The sequence below is a fragment of the Carassius carassius genome, chromosome 19 (assembly GCF_963082965.1).
Source record: "Carassius carassius chromosome 19, fCarCar2.1, whole genome shotgun sequence".
In the NCBI taxonomy this organism is placed as follows: Eukaryota; Metazoa; Chordata; class Actinopteri; order Cypriniformes; family Cyprinidae; genus Carassius; species Carassius carassius.
The window spans coordinates 19297370-19320296 of record NC_081773.1 but is presented as its reverse complement, the minus strand read 5'-3'; the positions used below and the strand labels follow the sequence as shown (position 1 = coordinate 19320296).

The 22927-nt window shown below is 40.3% G+C and overlaps 1 protein-coding gene across 1 annotated transcript in view; it reads left to right on the top strand.

Moving 5' to 3' along the window:
- Window positions 1-22927, top strand: part of LOC132095307 (sodium leak channel NALCN-like) — a 114970-nt gene that overhangs the window by 63824 nt on the left and 28219 nt on the right. The window contains 4 exon segments of the mRNA XM_059500159.1: window positions 21860-21996; window positions 22244-22385; window positions 22657-22696; window positions 22699-22714. Coding sequence (XP_059356142.1) covers window positions 21860-21996; window positions 22244-22385; window positions 22657-22696; window positions 22699-22714 — 335 coding nt within the window.

The window sequence follows — 22927 nt, the reverse complement described above, 5'->3', positions numbered from 1 at the left end:
AGAGAAGTAATACTTTTGTTCAGTAGGCATGTGTTAATTAGATCACCAAATCAGCATGTCAGAATGATTTCTGAAGTATCTTTAAGGATAAATGCAAACTATGAAAATTAAAAACTTTCACATATACAGTTTATTTGTGAGAGTTCATGGTATACCCTACATTATGAGGACCAAATGCCCCCTTAGGAAGTATAATACCCGCATATTTTGACATTGAAGGGACATTTATTTTTATTTTTTTACAGCTATGGGATGTCACCATAAAACATAGAATCTCAATGTGTGCGTGTGTGCACATCTGTGTGCATATAAGAAAAATTGTATGCAAAGTCGATGTGAGGTTGACTTTTCAAATGTATGACTCTGTAAGTTTTTTCATGTTTCATCAAGATATTCTATCTTGTTTCCTGCTATAAATGTCAGACATGACACATTTCTTGGGACAGTAACAGTATCTTGTTTTAATTGACAGTAAAGCCATGGACAGTTCTAGAGAATTCTAATCTACAGAATGTATTAGCGGAGCAGTTTTAAGGGTGTTATTTTTTTGAATGGTTTATTTAGATTCCACAAATAAACCTGGTGGTTCCATTTCACCCTCACCACAGGATAGGGTAAGTGTTGAAATGAGTCTGGCCCTGATCTATCCTCCCACACTGTGATATTTTTGCCAGAAAAAAAATAAATAATAATAATTGTCTCATATTTTACCTTTCTACTTTTCCATTTTATATTAGTTTGTAATTGCATTTAGCAAAATTACAAACTTGGCACTTCATGAGCCAAGAGGAAGGACTGATACACTTTTTCTTATCTAGGCATGACAAGTTCCCTGTGAAGAAATTTGCTGTACAACCTTGCACAATCCCTGCCAATCAGACCATATGTAATGTTTATTAACATGCATGTATGTAGGCTATTTATTTATTTATTTGGGAGATGTCACAGTTGGCAGAGCTACTCAGCACAGAACACCACATAAATAGAAATTTGTATTGATAGTAACAGCATTTCATTAAAAAAAAGCTTTAAATAGATAATCAGTATTGTTTGATTGTCCAGTTGTGCCTTGAAACACTTTCCCAGTTCCCATCCATGAGCAGCCTGTTGCTGTATCCCTTTTTCATTCTCTCAGAAAATAAACTATTTATGTCTTCAGTCAGAAAGATCTTGAGGCACTCCATGATGCTATTTGTTACTGGGGTTTCTTAAGGCTTCATGAGAGTGATTAAAAAGTATATGCTTGCAGTGTTGTTTGTTGTACTCATTTAGTCAGAGCTTTGAATGGGCCATATCTATATTCATTGATATTGACTATGATAACTAATCTTTTTGGCATACAGTAGCTGGCTGCTAAGAATGCAAATGTTCAAACTTGAAGTTTGAGTATCTATTATTAGACAACTGGCTCTGTGGAGACGGAGGAATATAATGATGACTCATAACTTTTTGGAACATGACAGAGATTAATTTTGGTAGCACTCCAGATGAGGACAGTCAGTTGCTACTTCTGTGTACCCTTCAAAGGACAAAACTAGTCAGTAAAAGCATGCATTTAAGGTGAATATGCAGTTTAAAAATTGCATTTGAGTGGAACATTAGGTTTACATAGCTGGCATATATTCTAAATGACTAATTTAATTCAGCTCCTGAAAGTAGTTTGTTGTCAACTCATTTTTTATTTATTTTTATACATTTTTTTTCCTAAGATAATAAACTTTCTTAGGCTGGTTAAATTTTTTTTTGGCAGGCAAAGCTTAGAATTTGGCACAATTTGACCTCCTGTCACGTCACAAAAGTTCTCCAAGCAGAAAACAAAACCATTTTCACCCAATTTCTTCTCACATGTGCATTAAATCTTACTCATGCAAGATTATTTTTAGATTTGCTTAGAATAGTTTCAACAAGGTTTGCCCTCTGTGCCATCACAGGTGTTGAAAAAGAACAACAGAGATGAGTTAATCAATCTGATTTTCTCATGGTAACATTCGTCATCATTTGCTAAATGCAATACATTGTTTATGAAAATAGCATGTAATTCATGAAAATGGCATGCATCTGTCAATACTGGCTGATGATTTGTCTTTATTTGAAGCATATTTCAAAACCACAGACACAAATGGCTTGGTGGACACAAGTGGATTAACACGCATTGATGGATAGACATGGGTTAGAGTTCTCTCTTTATGACCTCAGAAGTGCCATTTGTCTCTACCTGCAAGTCTCGACTCCAGGACAACTTTAGACACAGATTCTCTCAGCAACAGCACAGGTCACAGATGCTCAGTGATTTAGCCATAGCTATGCATCATATCTTCATCTGTAGTTTGCAACCAACAGGTACAGGAACAGGAAAGAGAGACTGTACTGTAAGCAGCCACCGGAATAAAGGGCAGACTCAGAAATTGTAAACACTCCTGTACAAAAGCCTTCTTTTCGTAAGAGTAGATTCAATTTGTCAGGCATCATGGCAGGCACCTGCATGGGCACACAGAAAGGATCATTAGCAATTAAACCCAACAGGATAAGAGGAGGGAGAGCTAATGAATATCCAGTGTGTTCCACATGTTACAGATAAGCCAGTGATAATAGGAAGTGTTTATTGAGCTTCCATCTTCCCTCTGTCAGGACTTGTCCGTACCTGTTCAGGTGGCAATCCTGAAATAATGCATTTATGCCATGAAATTATGCTTATAATTTTTAATGAATTGTTCAGACAGCTGAAGGTGACTTAAGAAAGGTTGAATTTTATATTGAAGGTTTTCATACTTTTTGACACCAATGACCCCTAAATACGACAATAAACAAAACCCTTCAAACATTTGGGGTCAGTAAGATTGTTAATGGTTTTCAAAGATGCCCACCACGGATGCATTCATTTGATCAAAAATACAGAAATTGGGTGGCTCTGTAGTGGCCTCCGTGGCTGAAACAAGGAGAGTGGGGTGCTCAATGATGGCCCTCGAGGCAGTTGTAGTGAGAATGGGTTGTTCTGTGGCAGGCTGTTCTGTAGCGTGTGGCTCAAGAGCCTCTGGGTCCATCGGAATTTGGACCACTGGAGTATGCTTCTCCAGGACCTCCAGGCTAGGGACCACCAGGGTTGGGTCCTCCAGGATCACCCAATTAGGGGAAGTGACTGAAGTCCTTCTCCTGCATTTGCGAGGGTGAGGCGATAAATGGGTGGCCACCACCAAGGAAGCTGCAGCAAGGCTAGTGGTGGACTTGTCTCTCCCTCTGTGGGCTAGGAACTCAAAAGATAGATGCTCTGTAATAACCATCCTCTCTATGCTGATAGGCTCATCAAGGGCATAATTAAACAAATCCTTGAGAGACGCATTTTTATAATCCAGCCCCTCTCCAGCACTCCTGAACTCCACAGCAAACTCCCTCAGGTTAGGCCCCTGATGACAGAGGAAACTCAATGCTGCTTCCTCAAAAGTCCTCAAATAGCCGATCCATTCAGTCATGGGGCGTGTGGAGAGATGAGGCGAGCAATGGGAAAAAAAACCCCTTAGAGCAATTGCTATATGCAATGAAATATAAATGTTACTGTCATTTGATGCTGGATGTTGCGAATAAGCTGCCAGTGATCAAAATATTGAATATGAAGTCATTGAAAATGATAGTTTTGAGAATATGGCTGAGATTGTGAATATGAGGCAGATGCTGAATATACTATGGAAGTGCGCTCTGACGATGACAGTCATGGTAAAATCATCTGCTCAAATTGAACCCTTTTAAGTTACAAAAGGTAACGAAATATACTTTATTTTATTCTTCTGTAATTGTTCTTAACATATCAAGAGAGTTTTTTGCAATTGCAGCAGTTAGAGATCCATCCGGGTCCGGGTCGCTAAAGATTCAAGGATTGGCGAAACATTCATGGGTTAAACCATCTTTGAGTGCTTGTAATAATTCCAGTTGTGATCTACAGTATAGTCGATTTTGATTAATAAGCAGACACATGCACTCTTTTTATGTTTAATAACACTACACTGCTAATATTTGATATAAACATCCTTTATTGCTATAAAAATACCATGAGCTGTATACAAAACACATACAGAAAATATATTGTCATAATCATGTCTATTTGTTTTTTATATATTTCATGCGTAAAAAAGAGTGAACGCTCTCTGACTCATAACACTCGTGCACGTGGAAGAAAACAGACAGTGCTCTACAGATCACATAATTCAGTGGACAATTAATAGAAATGCTATTCTGTATAAAGAACATGTGAGAATAAATCTGTTCTCAAATAACAACGATAATAAGAATTCTCTTATCTGGGATACTCTTCTTCTGTGTTTGTTTACACTGGTTTTCGAATACAGTGCCACCGCTCTTTTCTTTTTGTGCAAAAGCAGCTGCTCCGGTCAAGTGATTGTAGCTCAAATCGTATTGGACGCCGTGTTTTCGCTTTGCAAAACTGAAAAAATTCGTCAGACTGGTTCGAAAAAAACAACTTTAGCATTTTCAGTATGCGAATGTTTGCGGTCTATTTGGAAGCATCCATAAAAATCTATTGTTTTTTTTTTCCCGCATGTGCGTCATCACGTGCGTTATTAGTTTCTCTTTTTCGCACTCAATGTGGAAAGGCCTTAAAGCTACTTTTTGTAATGACTATTTGATGTTTTTCTCATTTAACACAATTGTTTTAAATGATCTTTTGTGGGTAATTTCCAATGTAATTGATTGAAGATGAAGATTGCATATTTTCATCAGTTGACAGCCCTAGTGAAGATGTATTGATATTTGGTGAATTGCAAAGATTCAGAGGTGTAAAAGTGGCTAGTGGAATTTCATGTGTAAGAAAGAACAGTCTAGCTGTCATTTCCGGAATAAGCCGGTGTCCCTCTCTGACCACTGTTTGTTACACATCACCTTTGTGCCATGTCTCCTGATGCAGCCTGTTCATTCAGCCGGTCATGAGCCGTTTCCCTCACTGATGGCAGAGATTGATGGTTGTTACTGGGTTGAGAAATCATTACTTTCCTCCAGTTAAATGGCAGTGGGAAGTGTCAAGAGCTGATAGGGGAAATGTTTATCTTTTTATTGACCGAAATCTAATGGAGGACTTTCCCTCAGGTAAGGAGGGGGAGGATCTGGAAGTGGGACCGTGCTTGGTTAGCTGACTGAGGTCCACGAATGTTTTCAAGAGCTACAGACTTCACACTTCAAATCAAAACCTTCTAGCGTGTCAATCTTTTAGATCTACAATAATATAGTATACAGAAGAACTTATTGACAGTAAAACTATAGGTAGAAGCTATTCTGTAGTGCACTTATTCTTAACCATAGGGCCGCGGCCCACGCTTGGGCCGTGAGCGCCACCTGGAGGGCCGCAAAAAACTTTATGTTTTTCACCTGTGGGCCGCGAGGGCCGTGGGTCCACCAGAATGACCACTGTTATCCATGAGACAGTTACAATACACCATCCCACCTGAAAAGGAGTAGGAGGATGCTTAGGTAGCTAGCTTGAAGCCAATGGAGCTGTCAATAAAAACAGGTCAAGTCTAGTCACTCTGATGTTAAGGTCTTTATTTCCCTTCCAAATCAGGTATTAGGAATGGATGTGTATGCAGGGGTGTATGTGTGTGAGCGTGTGGTCTCTACAAAAAGGACAGAATTACAATGATTTAGTTAACAATAAACATAACATTGAATTCACAGGAGATAACGTAATTTAAACAATGCATAAGGCCATCTACTCATACTATAAATCTCAAATACATATCTAAATAACTAAAGAACATACGTAAGCAGGAAATACAGCAAAATAAACACACTTAGGACAAACTTAAGAAATACAGAATAATAGTTAAGTGTCAAACAAAAGCACTTGCATGGTCAAATACACACACAGGAAATAAACAACGGAAAAAGAACTCAGTCCTCTGCACAGTGCATCCATGTGCACCAGAATGAAGGTGCTGTGGGCACAGGTGCAATTTATATTGTCCTAATTGGCTTGAGATCAGGGGGGTAAAGCTAGAAGTTTATCGTAAATTAACAAGCCAAGAGGGGTGTGGCACATGCTTGGCACCTTGAAGCTTAAGGACACATAGCTTTTCAACAGCCGCCCCCAAATTTGTAGAGCAAATTTGATCAATCAGGGGAGATCAGGCAGGGCCGGAAGAGGGATGAGGCGGGCAACGGGCCTTGTATATGTCCTGTCCTTGACTTGGACATCAGCAACCCTACAACGGCCATTTTTGCTGGGTTGAAGGGAGATGACCTTACCCACTGGCCATTGGGATCTGGGAAGTTGAGGATCTAGTATTAGAACAACAGTGTTAGGTTGTAAGTTAGGATGATCTGTGCGCCACTTCTGTCTGGACTGGAGAGAGGGAAGATAATTTCTAAGGAAATGGGCCCAAAAATGATCAGAAAGGATCTGGCTGTGACGCCATTCACGGCGACTGTGCAGCTCAGAGTCTGGATATGTAACCAGAGGAAGGGAAGCATCATGCCGCCCCATCAGCAGCAAGTTAGGGGTTACCGGGTCAGGGTCAGCAATGTCAGAAGACACATAGCCTATGGGTTTAGAATTTAAGATGCCTTCAATTTCAATCATTACTGTGCGTAATACCTCCTCACTGACAATTTGAGCACCTAGGGTAGTCTCCAGAGCGATTTTGATGGAGCGTATTTCACGCTCCCAGGTTCCACCAATGTGAGGTGCGTATGGAGGATTGAATTTGAAAGAAATCCTCTGCTTAGCTAGAGCTTCCTGAAGGTCAAGGGTCAGGGATTGATAGGCATCTATTAACTCTTTCTTACCGCCAATGAAGTTGGTACCTCTGTCAGAGAGTAGTTCAAAGGGTTTACCTCTGCGAGCAATAAAGCGCCTTAGCGCCATCAGGAAGGAATCTGTATTTATGTGACTGAGTAAATCAAGATGCACGCACCTAGTCGTCAGACATTTGAAAATTATTCCCCACCTTTTTTCAGCTCGTCTGCCAATCTTTACTGTATAGGGCCCAAAACAATCCATCCCAGTGGAATAGAATGGAGGTGTGTTAAGGCGAAGGCGATATTTTTTTACTGCCTCACGACCCCTTAGGATCCAGTACCGCCTCCTTAACTCAGCGAATAGCCTCTCTCGCCCAGGATGTTGTAAGTGGTCATCACAATCCTTAATTATAAGCGTTGTGATTGGATGGGCAGGGTCCAGGACTACTGGATGAATGGTATCAGGGGGTAGATCACTACTTCGCCGTAACCTTCCGCCAACTCGAATGAGCCCTGATGCTGGGTCTAACTCTGGGGCAAGGGAGAGTAAACGGCTTGAAGGAAGAAGGGGCTTTTGGGTTTGAAGGCAGGCCAAATCATCCCGGAAGGAATCCACCTGGGCTTGTCTTAGGATGGCTGTCTCTGAGTCACGGTAGTTTTCTGCTGATGTAGGCTTTGCTGCTCCATGAAGGGATGCAGCCATGCAGTCAAGGAGATCTTGCAGGGTGGCAAATTGGCTGGGGTAAGGGATGGAGGGTTATGGACTGAGAGATACAGCACCACAGAAGCTGGGCTTACGGCACTCTTCAGCGTCATCAGATTTATCTATAACAGGGCTGGTGGGCCACAGTTCAAGGGATTGGAACATGAAGGCAGCTCCTTGGTTCCACCTGCAGGGCCTACTAAGTTCAACAAGTAGCTTTCCTCTAGTTAGGTCGTCCGCTGGGTTGTTCTTAGAATCCACATAACACCACTCCAGGCCTTTAGTGAGCTTCTGAATCTCAGCTACCCTTGTTCCAACGAAAACTTTGTAACGGCAAGAATCAGAGGTGAGCCAGTGGAGTACAGTGGTAGAGTCAGTCCACAGAATAGTCTTTCTGATACGGAGGGTGAGCTCTGTTTGGAGGAGACTGAATAGCTGAGCTCCTATGAGGGCAGCACATAATTCAAGTCGTGGAATGGATAGTTGTTTTTTGGGAGCAACACGGGACCTTGCCATGAGGAAGGACACATTCCCTTGCTGCTGACCATCTTCTGTGCGCATGTGGGCTACTGCACCATAGGACTTCTCTGATGCATCACAGAAGATGTGGAGGTCTTGAGTGACCAAGAAGGTGTCTACTGAATGAGGTATAAGGCAGCGAGGCAAAGTGATGGTGGAGAGGTTAGGGAGTTCATTCTCCCATGAAAGCCAAGCTTTTAAGAGATCATGAGGGAGATTAGGGTCATCCCATTCTCGTGCCTTTCCCCATAAGTGCTGAACAATGATTTTGGCCCTTGTGGTGTAAGGAAGGATATAGCCAAGAGGATCATACTGGCTAGCAAGAACTCTGTAAATATGACGCATAGTTGGAGTGGTAGATTCAATGGCTCTGTGCCTGTATCTGAGGGTATCTGTATGGCAGTTCCAGAGGAGGCCTAGAGTCGACTCCAAGGGATCAAGAGAAGGATGGTGTGATAACCAGAGCTCTGTTTGTTCTGACCTGGCTTCAGGAGGAAGGTGACAGATGACCTGAGGATCATTACTGGCCCATTGTCTGATTTCGAGGCCACCAGAGGAGAGGGTAGTGCGCAGACTATGAAGGAGATCTCTGGCTTCCTCTGGGGTAGGGAAACTCTGTAGACAGTTATCCACATAGAAGTTACTGTGTATGGAATGGTGAATGCACTCATCTGCCTGAGCATCTTTGATGATCCTCTGGAGGATGTAAATGGCACAGCAAGTGATTGAGGTTGTGCCAAAGGGGAGGACTTGCCATTCATACACAGTTGGGGGAGCTTTACAGTCCAGGTCACGCCAAAGGAATCGCAGGAGAGGTTTATCCTGGGGCAATAGGCGCACCTGGTGAAACATTGATTTAATGTCCCCACTGATTGCAATCTTGTGCTGCCTAAAACGGAGCAAAACTCCAAGAAGGGAAGGCCCGAGGATTGGTCCAGGAAGTAACTGTGAATTCAAACACTGATTTTGGTAGGAGAAGGAACAATCAAACACAATGCGATCTTTTACCATTGTGATGCACATTGTGGTGTGGTATGAACCAGGACTCAGGAGTATCTTCTAGATTAGAGGATGACAACTTCTTTACATACCCAGCATTAACTAATTTCTGGATCTCATCAATATAGTTCTCTGCCTGTTGTGGATTTTGAAGGAGTTGCCTTTCACAGCTGCGGAGACGGGACATTACTGCCTCCTTGGGGGCCTTCAGAGGGGGCCAGGGGTCTACACGGAGGAGGGGTGCTGCATATCGTAGGACACCGTCAACAGGTGTTCTGATAGTTTGGGTCTCAAGCTGGTGTATTGCCTCTTGATCCTGTTTGGACCGAACCACTGCTTTCATGCTTCTCTGTGGTAACGCATCAATCTGCCATAGTTTCTGAACATTATGGTGGATGTCATCAGGTGGGCATTTAAAGGAGATATAATGAGAACAAGTAGAAGGTAAGCTAGAAAGATCTCTTGCAGGACCTTGCAGTGTCCAGCCAAGCCGGGTCTTGATTGCTACAGGGGTTCCAGGAGGGCCTAATTTGACAGGTTGTGTTGGGATGATAAGGCGTGTATGATCAGCCCCTACAAGGAGAAGTGGCCTTACTTTATAAAGTGAGAATGTTCTGACAAGGATAGCTGTTCAGCAGTGAAGGCTTGACTGATGACATAGGACTTACTAGGATGCACTTTAGGAATAAGGGTGAAGGATACAGAAGCTCCATTAAGAGTCTGAACATCCTGTCTCACAGTTCTCAGCTGTAGACTCTCAGATTTACCTTTTAGCTGAAGTGTTTGGGCAGCAGGGTGAAGGAGGATGGTTCTTTCGGACCCATCATCCAGTATGGCATAAGTGTCTAAGGATCGGTCTCCATTGCGCAGGGTCACTTCAACTACCTTCAGTAGTACTTTATTGCAGTCACTAAGGTGGTCAAGATATAGATTTTGCACTTGCCTCTGGTTTACGTTGCATAGGATATGTAGGTGTTTCCCATTACACTGGCTGCAGCGTCCCTTCAGGTCACATTGGGTTGTAAAGTGATCTCGTAAACATCGCCAACAACGTCTCTGTTCTTTGATCCAGTTAGTTATCTGGGTTTTGGTGAGCTGGATGAAATCACCACACTTACTGACATGATGTTCGGTAGAATTGCAGTAAGCGCACACTGGATAGGATTCAGCCAAGTTGTTAGGAGGCTGATTAACTTTCGGTGAGGGAATTTGGGCTTTAGAGGAGGTCATGTGAGAGTAGGTTTTAATACCATGAAGTATGGTTGTACCTCTTAATGGGTGAGGAGATGGAGGCCTCTGCCGGATAGGCTGAAATGTCCTTTCTCTCCTAGGCTGGCAGCGGGCTTCTTGTTGTAGCCAGTTGGAAAAATCTACGAGGCTATAAGAAAGGGAACCTGGTCTACTCAAACATATCCATCTCTTAAACTGGCAGAACTGCTCATGGGGAAGCTTCTCTAAAAGTCGCTCAACATGTGAGCCACAGGTAAGCTCAGATAGACCCTCCAGGGCCCATGGACTGAAGGAGGCCCACTAATGCCTGCACTCGAAGCGAAAATTGGTCTAAGCCTCTACCATCACCTGTACGAATAACAGGCATCTCCATGATGGTCCGGAGCTCCTTCAAAGCAAGCTGTCTTGGTTGACCATAACGCTCATCTAGGACTCGTATAGCTTGAGTATAAGGATCTGGGGCATAAACATAAGCCAAAGCAAGTCTCCTCACCTGGTCTACCTTTAGATGATCCAACAGGATGTGGTATTTATATTGCTCTGATTCTCTTGGATCTAACAAGTTGGATAGGGCCATCTTTAATATCATGTACTGACATTCATCTTCCCTCGTGAGATCAGGGAAAGAAGGACCTTCTACCCTCCTATGGTTTAACTGCAGGGGGCAACTAGGAGGAACTAGTTGGTTTAAAGGGGCAGCCGATGTCAGGTGGTGGGGCTGCACATTGAAAGACTGATATGCCGGCTGAACAGAATAGGACAAAACACCAGGCAAAGGTTGGTTTGGCAGTGTATAGGCTGGGTACATGGGGTTATAGGAGGCTGGTGCTTGGCAAGTGGCAGGAAACTGACCACAGCCAAGAGGATGCGTACTCTGCAATGACTGTGGCATAGGTTGGGTAGGAGGGGCATGACTTACAGGAGGCAAAGGAGATGGAAGCTGTGGCTGAAGTAGGAGAGAAGGGGGCCTATGGTCCTCTGTATGGGCTTGTGGAGATGCTGCTGATTGAAGGTTAAGATTATCAGGGCAAGGGGATGGCAAGCGAGACCGTGAGGAGTGAGTGCTGCTTCCAAGCATACACTGCTGGATTAGTCTACCCTGATTTCTTAATTCTTCTACTAATTGTTGTAGGAGTGCAGTTTGAGCATCAGGAATGTGAGCTATTGGAGAGGTATGTGGGTGCTCAACATCAGGGGTTTGCACTCTCTCAGATCTGACAGGCGAGTGAGGTTGTGGAATGTCCTCCTGAATGTCTCCCTCCGTGGGCAATTCCAACTCCTCTGGATCTTCCTCAGACTCATCCTCTTTCCAGGGTTGATAATGAGGACCAGTACCAGGAATATCTGCAGGATGGAACGGTTGTGGTTCTGGTGCTTCTGCTGTAGGTTGCGACCGCTGATGATGTTGTAGGATGAAATCATCATAACGTGCGGGGAGCTGAGCCTGGCGACGTGGGCGCTCATGCTGAGACAATGAGGGCAGGGAGTGACTAGACATATCCACTGATCATCAATGAGTTCCGGCTCGAAGGACCATGAAAAGGAGTAGGAGGATGCTTAGGTAGCTAGCTTGAAGCCAATGGGGCTGTCAATAAGAACAGGTCCAGTCTAGTCACTCTGATGTTAAGGTCTTTATTTCCCTTCCAAATCAGGTATTAGGAATGGATGTGTATGCAGGGGTGTATGTGTGTGAGCGTGTGGTCTCTACAAAAAGGAAAGAATTACAATGATTTAGTTAACAATAAACATAACATTGAATTCACAGGAGATAACGTAATTTAAACAATGCATAAGGCCATCTACTCATACTATAAATCTCAAATACATATCTAAATAACTAAAGAACATATGTAAGCAGGAAATACAGCAAAATAAACACACTTAGGACAAACTTAAGAAATACAGAATAATAGTTAAGTGTCAAACAAAAGCACTTACATGGTTAAATACACACACGCAGGAAATAAACAAAGGAAAAAGAACTCAGTCCTCTGCACAGTGCATCCATGTGCACCAGAATGAAGGTGCCGTGGGCACAGGTGCAATTTATATTGTCCTAATTGGCTTGAGATGAGGGGGGTAGAGCTAGAAGTTTATCGTAAATTAACAAGCCAAGAGGGGTGTGGCACATGCTTGGCACCTTGAAGCTTAAGGACACATAGCTTTTCAACACCACCACTAGTGGCAGTAATGCCTCAGTTGTTTAACAAGCGCTAATAAGCAGAAGACACTCAGTCAACCGTAGCCTGTAGCAAAAGTTACGCCTGTTTCACCCCTGATTTCCACTGCACACGTCTGCGGCGCGGCGCGTTACGGCTCCGACGCGACTACCAGAGCTGATCGCAGCCACTCTAGTCTATGCTTGTGTTTTCAACAGACGCTCCGTGGCACTTTTCAAAAGCGTCCCAGAAGCTGCTCTCCGCACCGCTTCACTAAAAATAGGCGCCTGGTCTATTTCTGATGCACCTTGCGTCCAAACCGCACAGAAAATGCAAAATAGAAGTAAAAAATCATGTGCATTTCAAAATAAACACCCTATGCAGACTCCCGATCATATTTCACATTACTATATTCATGGTAGGAGGCCAGAAATAGATGACAAGAGGTTCATCCTTAAAGTTGAAAAACCTCACATTATTATATGACACCTCCGATCCTTTTTACAAGGACAATTAAAAAAGGGAAGTGGTGTGGAGTTTAATTGCAGTAATTGCATGACTGGAATAAACATAATTAAACCGGACAAAACATTAACATTTAGCCAACCATGTCAGAACACAAAGAAATCAAGAAAAACAGTGTTGGACCATAGACTGTTGTTTTTATTTTTTTACATGATTTTAAATATAATATAATGAACAAATGTTGTGTTTGTGGACTAAACAGATATGGATCAGTAGCGGACTGCAAACGTGTCCTGTGTGAAAGCTCAATGAGTCCGTGCTTCTTCTGCACCACATACGAAACGCACACGGACTGCATACGCACTGCAGACGGAGTAGCCTATGTGTGAAACAGGTGGAGACATTTTTAAAGTGGAAAAGTGGAGACCAAATCGTATCGCAGCCATGGCCACAGACATACAGCATCAGTTGCTAGAAAGAATGAAAAGCAGCCCAATTTTTTTCATTTTTTTTATTTTGAAGATTATAAAGCTATATTTTTTTCATTTGCACTTTATTTAAATTTTCATTTACAACTTATTTAATTTGAAAAATATTATTTTGAATTTAAGCAAAACATTTTATTGTTTTTATTTTATTTATTTTTATTTATATTTATTTTAAATATATATATATATATTTATAATTTATTTATTATTTTTTTCTTAGTTAAATCTTTTAATTTTGTTCTTGATGCAGATTGATTTGTTCCCCTGAATTATGTGTTTGGCATCTTGTTGTATGTGCAGGTTTATATACACATGAATAATATACTGTTAAACTGCGAGTTATTGAATACAAATCAAACCAAGGGAGAGATCAATAAACCAATACAGTGCTAATATCTGATTGGGCCCTGGGCCACTTTGTACTGTAAAATTTGGGCCCCGATATCAAAAAGGTTAAGAACCCCTGCTGTAGTGGGTTGTATTGAATGTTTTATTTGACATTAACTATCTAAAGATCTATCTAAATCAACTTAAGAAAAGGTCACAGTGTCAACTACTGTATATGTGCTTGGTGTCAAATGTTCTTTTGGGTCTAACCACACTGCCATCTAGTGCCTACAGCTCTCACTCCATATGATACTAGTTCTCAGGGTAAATCTCACAAAGGATCATATCAGTCAGATCATATTTCTTGCCAAAATTAAATTTTGCCTATTTATTTACTTATTTTTGTCAAGTGTTTCTTAATTTTCATTAAAAATATTATTTTCTAATCCACTCCTACATGGATTAATAATAATAATACTTAATATGAGACTCTGGAGCACAAAACCAGTCTTAAGTCGCTGGGGTATATTTTTAGCAATAGCCCAGAAAATACTGTATGTGTCAAAATTATCGATTTTTCTTTTATGCCAAAAATCATTAGGATATTGAGTAAAGATCATGTTCCATGAAGATATTTTGCACATTTGCTACCGTAAATATATCAAAACTTAATTTTGATTAGTAATATGCATTGCTAAGAACTTCATTTGGACAAAATTAAAGGCGATTTTCTCAGTATTTAGATTTTTTTGCACCCTCAGATTCCAGATTTTCAAATAGTTGTATCTCGGCCAAATATTGTCCTATCCTAACAAACCACACATTAATGGAAAGCATTAAACACTTAAGACTGGTTTTGTGGTGTAGGGTCACTTATATTAATGTTTTAAATATTTAAATAATATATACAGATTTAATGAACTAAATCAGAATTGGCTTGTGTGGTTGTCTTTAACTGGCATTAAAATAATGTGATGAATTTTAATGGTCCTAAAAATAGACATGGTATGACCTAGATAGATTCTTAACAAGTTTCTTCATCCTTTTAGCAGAAATGTTTTACCGTTTGACTCGTTTTAGAATGACTGTCTGGCTGTTTGGAGTCAATTTAAGTGTGTAAGAAAGAAACTCCAGAGTTCCAGTCCAGCCAAACTCAGTTTTGTGGTGCACAGCCAGGTCTAGTAACAGACAAAAAAGTCGGCTATTATATTATTTCTGCGAATGAAACAAAGATAAACTGCAGGAATTTTAAAATTCTGTGTTATTTTCTTTTATGAGAGTTGCTTCCAGCAGCTGAAGCATCCAATGTGCTCTTTTCACAGACAATATCATAATTTTTTTGTTTCTTTCTCATTTTGTTTTCTGTTAATTTCCCATCTCTTGCAGTCATCTGCACAAAGCACATCTGGTCCTGCTCAGAAATTCCTAAAAAAATGCAATGGGGCTCAGATGTACAAACACACACATTTGTATATTATCACACCCAGTTTAAAAAGTGTGGCATCAACAATTTGTCACACACACACACACACACACACACACACACACACACACACACACACAATCACACTTGATGGTCCAATCTGACTGCAATAGACATGAAAGGAGCCTCGGTAACAGGCCTGTCCATCGAATGTGGCTTCCTGTGCTCCATCCTCTGATCTAACAGTCACGTCCACACCCCCCCACCCTCGCTGCAGCACCTGATCCAGATGTCTGCTGCCCCAGACAATGTGTGTGTGCTCCAGCTTTCACCCAGACCCATTTTCATCCTTTCTGCAGCCCCACTGTTTTTATTATAGAGTTTCAACGTGACCTTATTTGCTTTGACACTTTTCTGGTCTTATTATATATATACATATATATAATGCAAAATTAATCAGTCTGCGTAATTCCAAAGAAAGAAGGAAAAAAAAGTCTTCATTATCTTTCATCAAAATGTAATTACTTACTCTGACATTCCTTTTCAGTTAATGTCACCTAGGTTGTGCAGACCAGAATCTGATCATATTATTTCAACACACTTTCATGACATTTCACGAGAATTTGTACAGTCATATATATGTTTTTGTTCTGCTTATATGCAAATGAGTGGATTTAGGTGAAGACATTAAAAAAAATACCTAGAAATCATATTGAAGGGGTGGTAAATTGAGTTGGAAAACTTACAAATTCTTATCAGTTTGTGTTGCATATTGTGATTTATTTATGTTTCATGTAAATGCAGGCTTGGTTTAACATAATTAGTAAAAATCTGAATAAGACAGCTGACACATGCCTGCATTAATCAAAATTCCTTGTTATGTACAGTATAATGTCATTAAGAGTTATAACAGTATACTATATATAACAGCCACACACACATAAATCTTCATTACTTCCAATAAAGAATAGCTGGATTTTCTGCATTTATTATTTGTAATAATATTACCAGGTTCTTATGAATATTTCCATTGCCATACAACATACACACAAGTGCTTTTTGAGGAACATCAGACGTTTTGCCTTGCCATGCTGTGCCACTCTCGCCATGCTATGTATTCAGCCAGTCAGCCTCTCAGGTGGCAAAGGTGTGCCTCTAAGAGGTCTGGGAGTTTATAGCCTATGCAGCATCATGCCTCATTAGATACTAAATGAGAAGGAGAGAATGACCCCTCTACCCCTGAGCTGCTTATGGAAGTTCACCTAGTCTGGTGCAGAGTAGAGCGGCACGCATAATGTATGTTTATCAGGCATGCTAGAACTAAATCAGCAGCCTAACTGAAATGGAACCTTAAAAGGTGACTGATTTGGAATGTTCTGCTTAGGGGTAATATACACAGAATGCACTATAATAGTTTGGAGCAGAGGTCTCCACTGCTACTCCACTTTTTTTTTTTTTAAACATTCATCTTCTTTTAACTTGACACAGTGTTTAAAAAATTCAGAATTTGTATGTACATACCCATACATAGATATTTACATGCATAGTGCAGTCATCCTGTACTAAACCATTTGCTCACATTCATGTTATTCCATTTAATAAATGTCAGTGGGTTGTTTTGGGCCCCATTGACTTTCATTGTATGGACAAAATTAATTCATTAATTTATTCATGTTCGTTCAGAACATCTTATTTTGTGGTCCACAGAAGAAAGTCATAGGGGTTTGAAATGATATGAGAATGAATACACGATGACAGTATTTTCAGTTTTATGTGTACTATCTCTTTTATTTCTGCTATATTCTTGCCAGTTTCAGACTGTAGACTTTTGAGCCTGACATGTCAAATATTCTGGTTCTTTTTAAAACCAATATGGGATTATGTCTGCTGACGCCGTCTCTGAAGGTCACACTCACACACACACACACACACACACACACACACACACACACACACACACACCGTTAGACATTATTACATGTGTTTACATTAGCTCTCCACTGTTTATGGTGACCTAACTGGAGCATAAATGTATCTAATGGCCTGTAGAGTAAATTTGTGGGACGGTGACATACAGATTTGTAGACCCACCCATCATTCATGACGCTGGGAGCACAGCGCACTATTATAGGCTCCTTTGTGAATGTGCCACAGACCACGCAGCAATTGGTCAATATCCCAGACCCTTGTCTTGAAAGGTGGGGGATTGGAGAATAGCCCAGTATGGTTCACCTGAGCCTGCAATTGGAAGAATGTGTGAATAGGAGTGAATGGAGCAGCCTAATGTTTCCCAAGGCCAAAACATTCATTTCAGATGCACGGCTCCCACTTCTGTGATTTATGGAAAATGCTACATATGATTCATCATTATGAAGAGTTATGGCCATATGCCATTTTTAGAAAAAAAAAAAATGCATTACACGCAGACCTTCCACAAGCCATCAGGGGGAAAAAACATACAGCTAGCTACAGGCAGTCATGTAGAGATGCAAATCAGCATGATGTGTTGCACTGTATGCAATGTATGTGAGCCCATATCATGTTGCCTATTTGATATTGATCTGTTTATTGATCATGGTGGATTTCACTTTCTAGCTGTGCTGATTGAATTTGGCTTTCCCTTCCTCTTCAGCACTCAATCACATGTACTTACCATCTTGAAAATGAAAATGAAAATTCTGTCATCATTTACTCTCCCTCACATCAATTCAAACCGGTATGGCTTTCTTTTTTCTGTTGAACACAAATGAGATATTTTGAAAATATCTCACTGCTCTTTCCATGCAAAGGGTTACAGCAGTATTATTTCTATACTATTTTGTATTTTACTTTTTTGTTTATCAATTAAATTAAAGGCAATTAAGTTACCTTTCATGCAGTGTGTAACAGCTCTTAAGTGAAGGAAAGCATCCTGCAAAGTTTTAAATCTGAAAGTGCACTGTGTATAAAGTTATTGTCAGAGTTGACTCTGAATTATTGAAACAAGTCGTTTTTAAAACAAATCCTAAGCTGTTTCATGTTGACGTGAACATGAAACATTAGCATATTGGCTGCCCACTTATTGGTCTTTTAGCGTTGGCCTGAATAAAAATGCAAATTCATTCTTTGCCACTAGGTGCCACTTTTGGCCCGGTAAAAATAGCGTTTTCCCCATTAACGCTGTTCACAAAGCAGCACTTCACTTCCAAATGCTGCTTTATCAGGCATTACAGGCATACACCCAGCGCAATGCGGCACAAGGCACAGTGCAAGTGTTTTTGCTAGTTTCAGCCCGGAGCAGTTCTCATTTTCCCGTACTGCGCCGCGTTGTTTAAGTACCAAATGCATTTGTACCCATTTGCGTACTCATGGGCATGCTGGTCTTAAAATGAGGTGTGTTTAGGCACATTGTTGGCGCATTGCTGTTTTGAGGAACTGAAAATAGACTGCGCCATAGACCAACTCAAACCTGGTATAAAGTCTGGTGCAATTTTTTTCTTTGTTAAATTAAAGAGTGCGTTAGTAAAGGCGGTCCACAACTCGTGCTCACGCTGGTTATTAAACACACACAGGGACACACAGCAGCACACAAGCATGCCAAATATTGCAAATTAAAGTATTACAATGTTATTGTGTAGGCTTCATAAATACATAAATATAAAAATGCCTACAAGTCATACTGGAAAGTCATTGCATGTATCAGAACTAGGCTACTTATTTGCTTGTGCACATTCAGCTCCGTTTCCTTTCTGGAGACACGTTCTGTCTTTGTGCTAGCAAATTCCACTGTGTAAATAGTCATGGCATGAGCACAACTGGTTCTTAAAGGGAATGGGAGATGAGACTCTGATTGGTTTATTCCATGTTACACCCAAAAAATGCGCCCAGGCCCACAAACTGTTTTCCCATCGTTAAACTAGCAAAAGTCGATTCGGACACACCCTGAGTGTACCTGCACCATGCGCTTTAGACCATGCGCTTAGATCGTTAAAATAGGGCCCCAAGACATTAATCAGAAGATTTGTTTCAAGACATTTTACGTCTATTATTATTAGCGAATCTTTAAGTTAAACTGCTTCAAGAACCTCGCTACTGAGAAATGTCATTTAGCTTTTCAGCTGTGAAACTATTTTATTGATAAATTTGCGGTACTTTGCTGACAAGAAGTTTCTGTTCGTGTATCACTTACATAAAAATTTCTTCAGATTTCGAGTCCATTGTGATTAATTGTGAAACACCTTGTTTTATCATACCAGATTGGAATAAACAGGAAGGGTGATGTGTTGCGTTTGCAAAGATGGGAGGATTCTTCACATTAGCTATTTATACTAGAGTGATGTAAATTGTGTTGGTATTAGTTAGGAGTGCCTGTTCTCTCTGCAGTGCTCCATGTCGTTTGTCTCTGTGTGAGAGCTAATCAGAGGCTGTTGCCAAGTAAAGCGCATAGTTGAGCCACCCCACAGAGTGTAGAGCTATTGATTACAGCCTTGGGAACATGTAAGGTTTCAAACACACACTCTTTTACAATAAAGTTGCTCTAAAACAAATGTAGATTATTTTTTTGAATAGGAGACAGGGAAATCCAACTTTGCTTTAGTGCAGACTAAACCGTTTTTTTATGTTTTCCAGCAAGAAGCACAGCAAAATGGTTTGTTTCCCTATGTATTTTTCTGACTTAAGTACTATTCTGTATCCAGCTTCTGCAATAAATGCAAGATTGCTGAGGGAACCCGCATACACTGCTATTGGGGGTGTCGTATAGTTTGTATTTTTTTGTTTATGTATAGGTGAACATTTATATATAATATATTTATAGTCAAAATCTGTCAGTATGTTAGTTCTGTATAGGTTATACTGTTTTACTTAAATGTATGTTTGTATTTATGTAGCACCATGGTCCTGTGAGGCACAACATTTCGTTCCACTGTATGTCCACACATGTAGCAGAATGACAATAAAGCTCAACCTGAACTTGAACGACTTTAACTTAAGGTCCAACAGTTCTGGTCAGGTGTTTTCTTAGAATTTAAGAATATTTTCTCCTGCACTCTGCATTGTAGGACGTAAGATCTGCTTCTGCCTACTAACACAGGACCTACCTCATGGCTTTAAAGGAACTCAGCTCTTGCAAATATTGTTACACTGTGGTTGCAAGTGTCCTTTGTTGCAATGGATAACAGCCATAACCCGTTCAGTGGCCCATTGGATAAGTATCGCTAAGGGACTTATCCCTAATGAAGCCTATTCCACCGCACTAAGAGATAAACACTTTCAGTTTCATAGGATCTGGGATCTAGGTGTAGAGGCAGAACATATGTTATCACTGGGAATTAAAAATCTAGCGTGAAAGTGATACAGGTGAAGTTGTGTGTCCCCTACCCCTTTTTTATCTGTATATGTAGGTGTATGTATGTATGCATATACTTATGTATGTATGGATTTGCATTTTCCTTGCATATTCCTTTAATATTTCTTTGAATAATGTTTGTAGAATGTTATGTATTCTGTGATTTTATTTTTATTTCAGTTATTTATTCTATCCCTTTCTCTGTATTTTGCTGTTTTGTTTTTATTTTGTTGCATTATTATCATTATCATTATAAATGATCCCAGTAATTGCTTAAAAACGCATTCCTTTTGAACTTTTCAAAATGGCTACAAACACTGGTCCAGACTGATTTTATGCACTTTTTGGTTACATTATCACGTTCGGTTTGAGTAGCTGTTAACTCTCAGCCCAATACATTGAAATTATCAAGATCCATGTTGAGCACATTTTCTTTTGGCTCAAGCACCAAAAGCATTGTTCTTACTGTAGACAGGCTCTCAGCAACATTAGCACAACAACATTTAGTCTCCACTGTAGCGCTTCACTACCAGCACAGTTTACTCACAATTTACTGTGAATACATACTAAATTAAATATGAGTTAACTTGCAAGAACGATAAACATGGTTTGTGCCAACCACTGTAAATAAATAAATAAATAAATAATACATTTAAAAATTGGGTTTGTACTGTTGGATTTCCATTTGATGTCAATGTAAAATGTGGATCCTGAAGCAAAACAAGTTGATAGCCAGTGTTGAAATGGATGGATAACTGCATTGAGACTGTGCGCTGCTGCCATCTTTGGACAGGCTAGCAGAACAGCAGTCTGTTAACATAACATTTTGCTTTGAAATCCTGCCAAACGAACATCTTGTTCTCCATTTTTTTTAAGAATTAAACAAGAACTCAAGATTTAAATTAATTATAAATTAGGTTCATTGTTTTAGTAAATCAAACTATAATTACATGTTTTTTTTTAATCCATAGGGAATCGAGTGAATTTCTTAATGTGCATTCTTAAGCATGTTTAGAAAATTTGATTCAATCTGTCATCTCAGTTTGATCTTATTCACTTTAATGTATGCCTCTCTTCGGACAGGAGAATGAAAAGTGTTCCTCTAGCGTGCTCCAGCCTAATCATCTGAGGCCTTTATGTTTCTTGATAGACATGAAGAAAGATAAAAGGTTATGGCACATAAAGTCAGTTAAACCTCAGAGGGCCACATTAATTCAGAGCAGTGCACCATATAGGCTAACCCCTTCCTCTCTCACCACTAGAAGTGAGGAACTGAATTTAAATTTCACATTTGCAATGCATTGCACTTTGCATTCTGCTAGTTTGCAAAAGGGACAGTCAGAAGTAGAGATGGACAACTTATGTCAATTTTGGAATGTCCACCAAATGTTTTGAAGGCTATGTGACCCCAACAGAGTCTCTCAGTTGAGTCACAGAACGAGACATTTGTTTTCAAGAGAGTCTTCTGGCTTCTCTCCACAGCTCAAACAGAGCGAAGCCAATGCTGATACGAAAGAGAAACTTCCTCTGCGATTACGGATCTTTGAGAAGTTCCCCAATCGACCACAGATGGTGAAAATCTCCAAGCTGCCATCAGACTTCACTGTGCCCAGAATCAGGTACTGTGTGCACCATATGATACCTCAAATCTTCTGAATGTTTGAAGAGAGAGAGAAAAGAACTTACATTAAGGAGGCTTCCAAACCATATATATGAGAAAGAGTGTCATTGGACTCTCACGGTGGTGGCTTTTACTTACTTACTCCCTTACACTGCATGCCTCCTACTTCGTCCTCAAGAATCCTCTGAAAATGTGAAGTCCCTTGTGTGTTTGCGTGTGACTGTTTGGTAATGCGTGTGCCGCAGGGAGAGCTTCATGAAGCAGTTCATTGACCGGCAGCAGCAGGACCCCAGCTGTCTGTTCCGTCGCCTTCCCTCAGCGTTGTCCTCATCCTGTGACCATTCCAAGAGATCTGCCATTGAAGATAATAAATACATAGATCAGAAGGTACCAGACTCCATCACTCCCACGGTCTGCCCCTCAATACACACAGGGACTGAACAATGCACTCATGAATGTTCTGAAAGGAACAGATCTATTTCCCACGCAACAAGACTTACAAAACTACATTTTGTTGATTACATTCGGATGTTTTTGTTTGTTGATATCAAATTCAGCTTTACTCATATAATAATAGCTGTTTGCAAATAAATCCATCTAAATTGTACTGTGTATTGATCCATGTCTCCTGTGTGCCTAAACTGCTTTTTCTTCCTAGCTCCGAAAGTCAGTATTTAGCATCCGGGCCCATAACCTCATGTCAATAAAATTCTGCGGTGAGCTTGTGATCTTCTCCCGGCATTTTTAAAATCTATTTATTGCATATATATATATATATATATATATATATATATATATATAAACACATTCACCGACTGAGACTGATCATTTTATTATAGTATGCACATCCTAGAAAGGCTACTGATTTATTACCATATACTGATTAAAGAAAAATCATTGCTAATCATTTTTTTCATAAGTGCAAACAT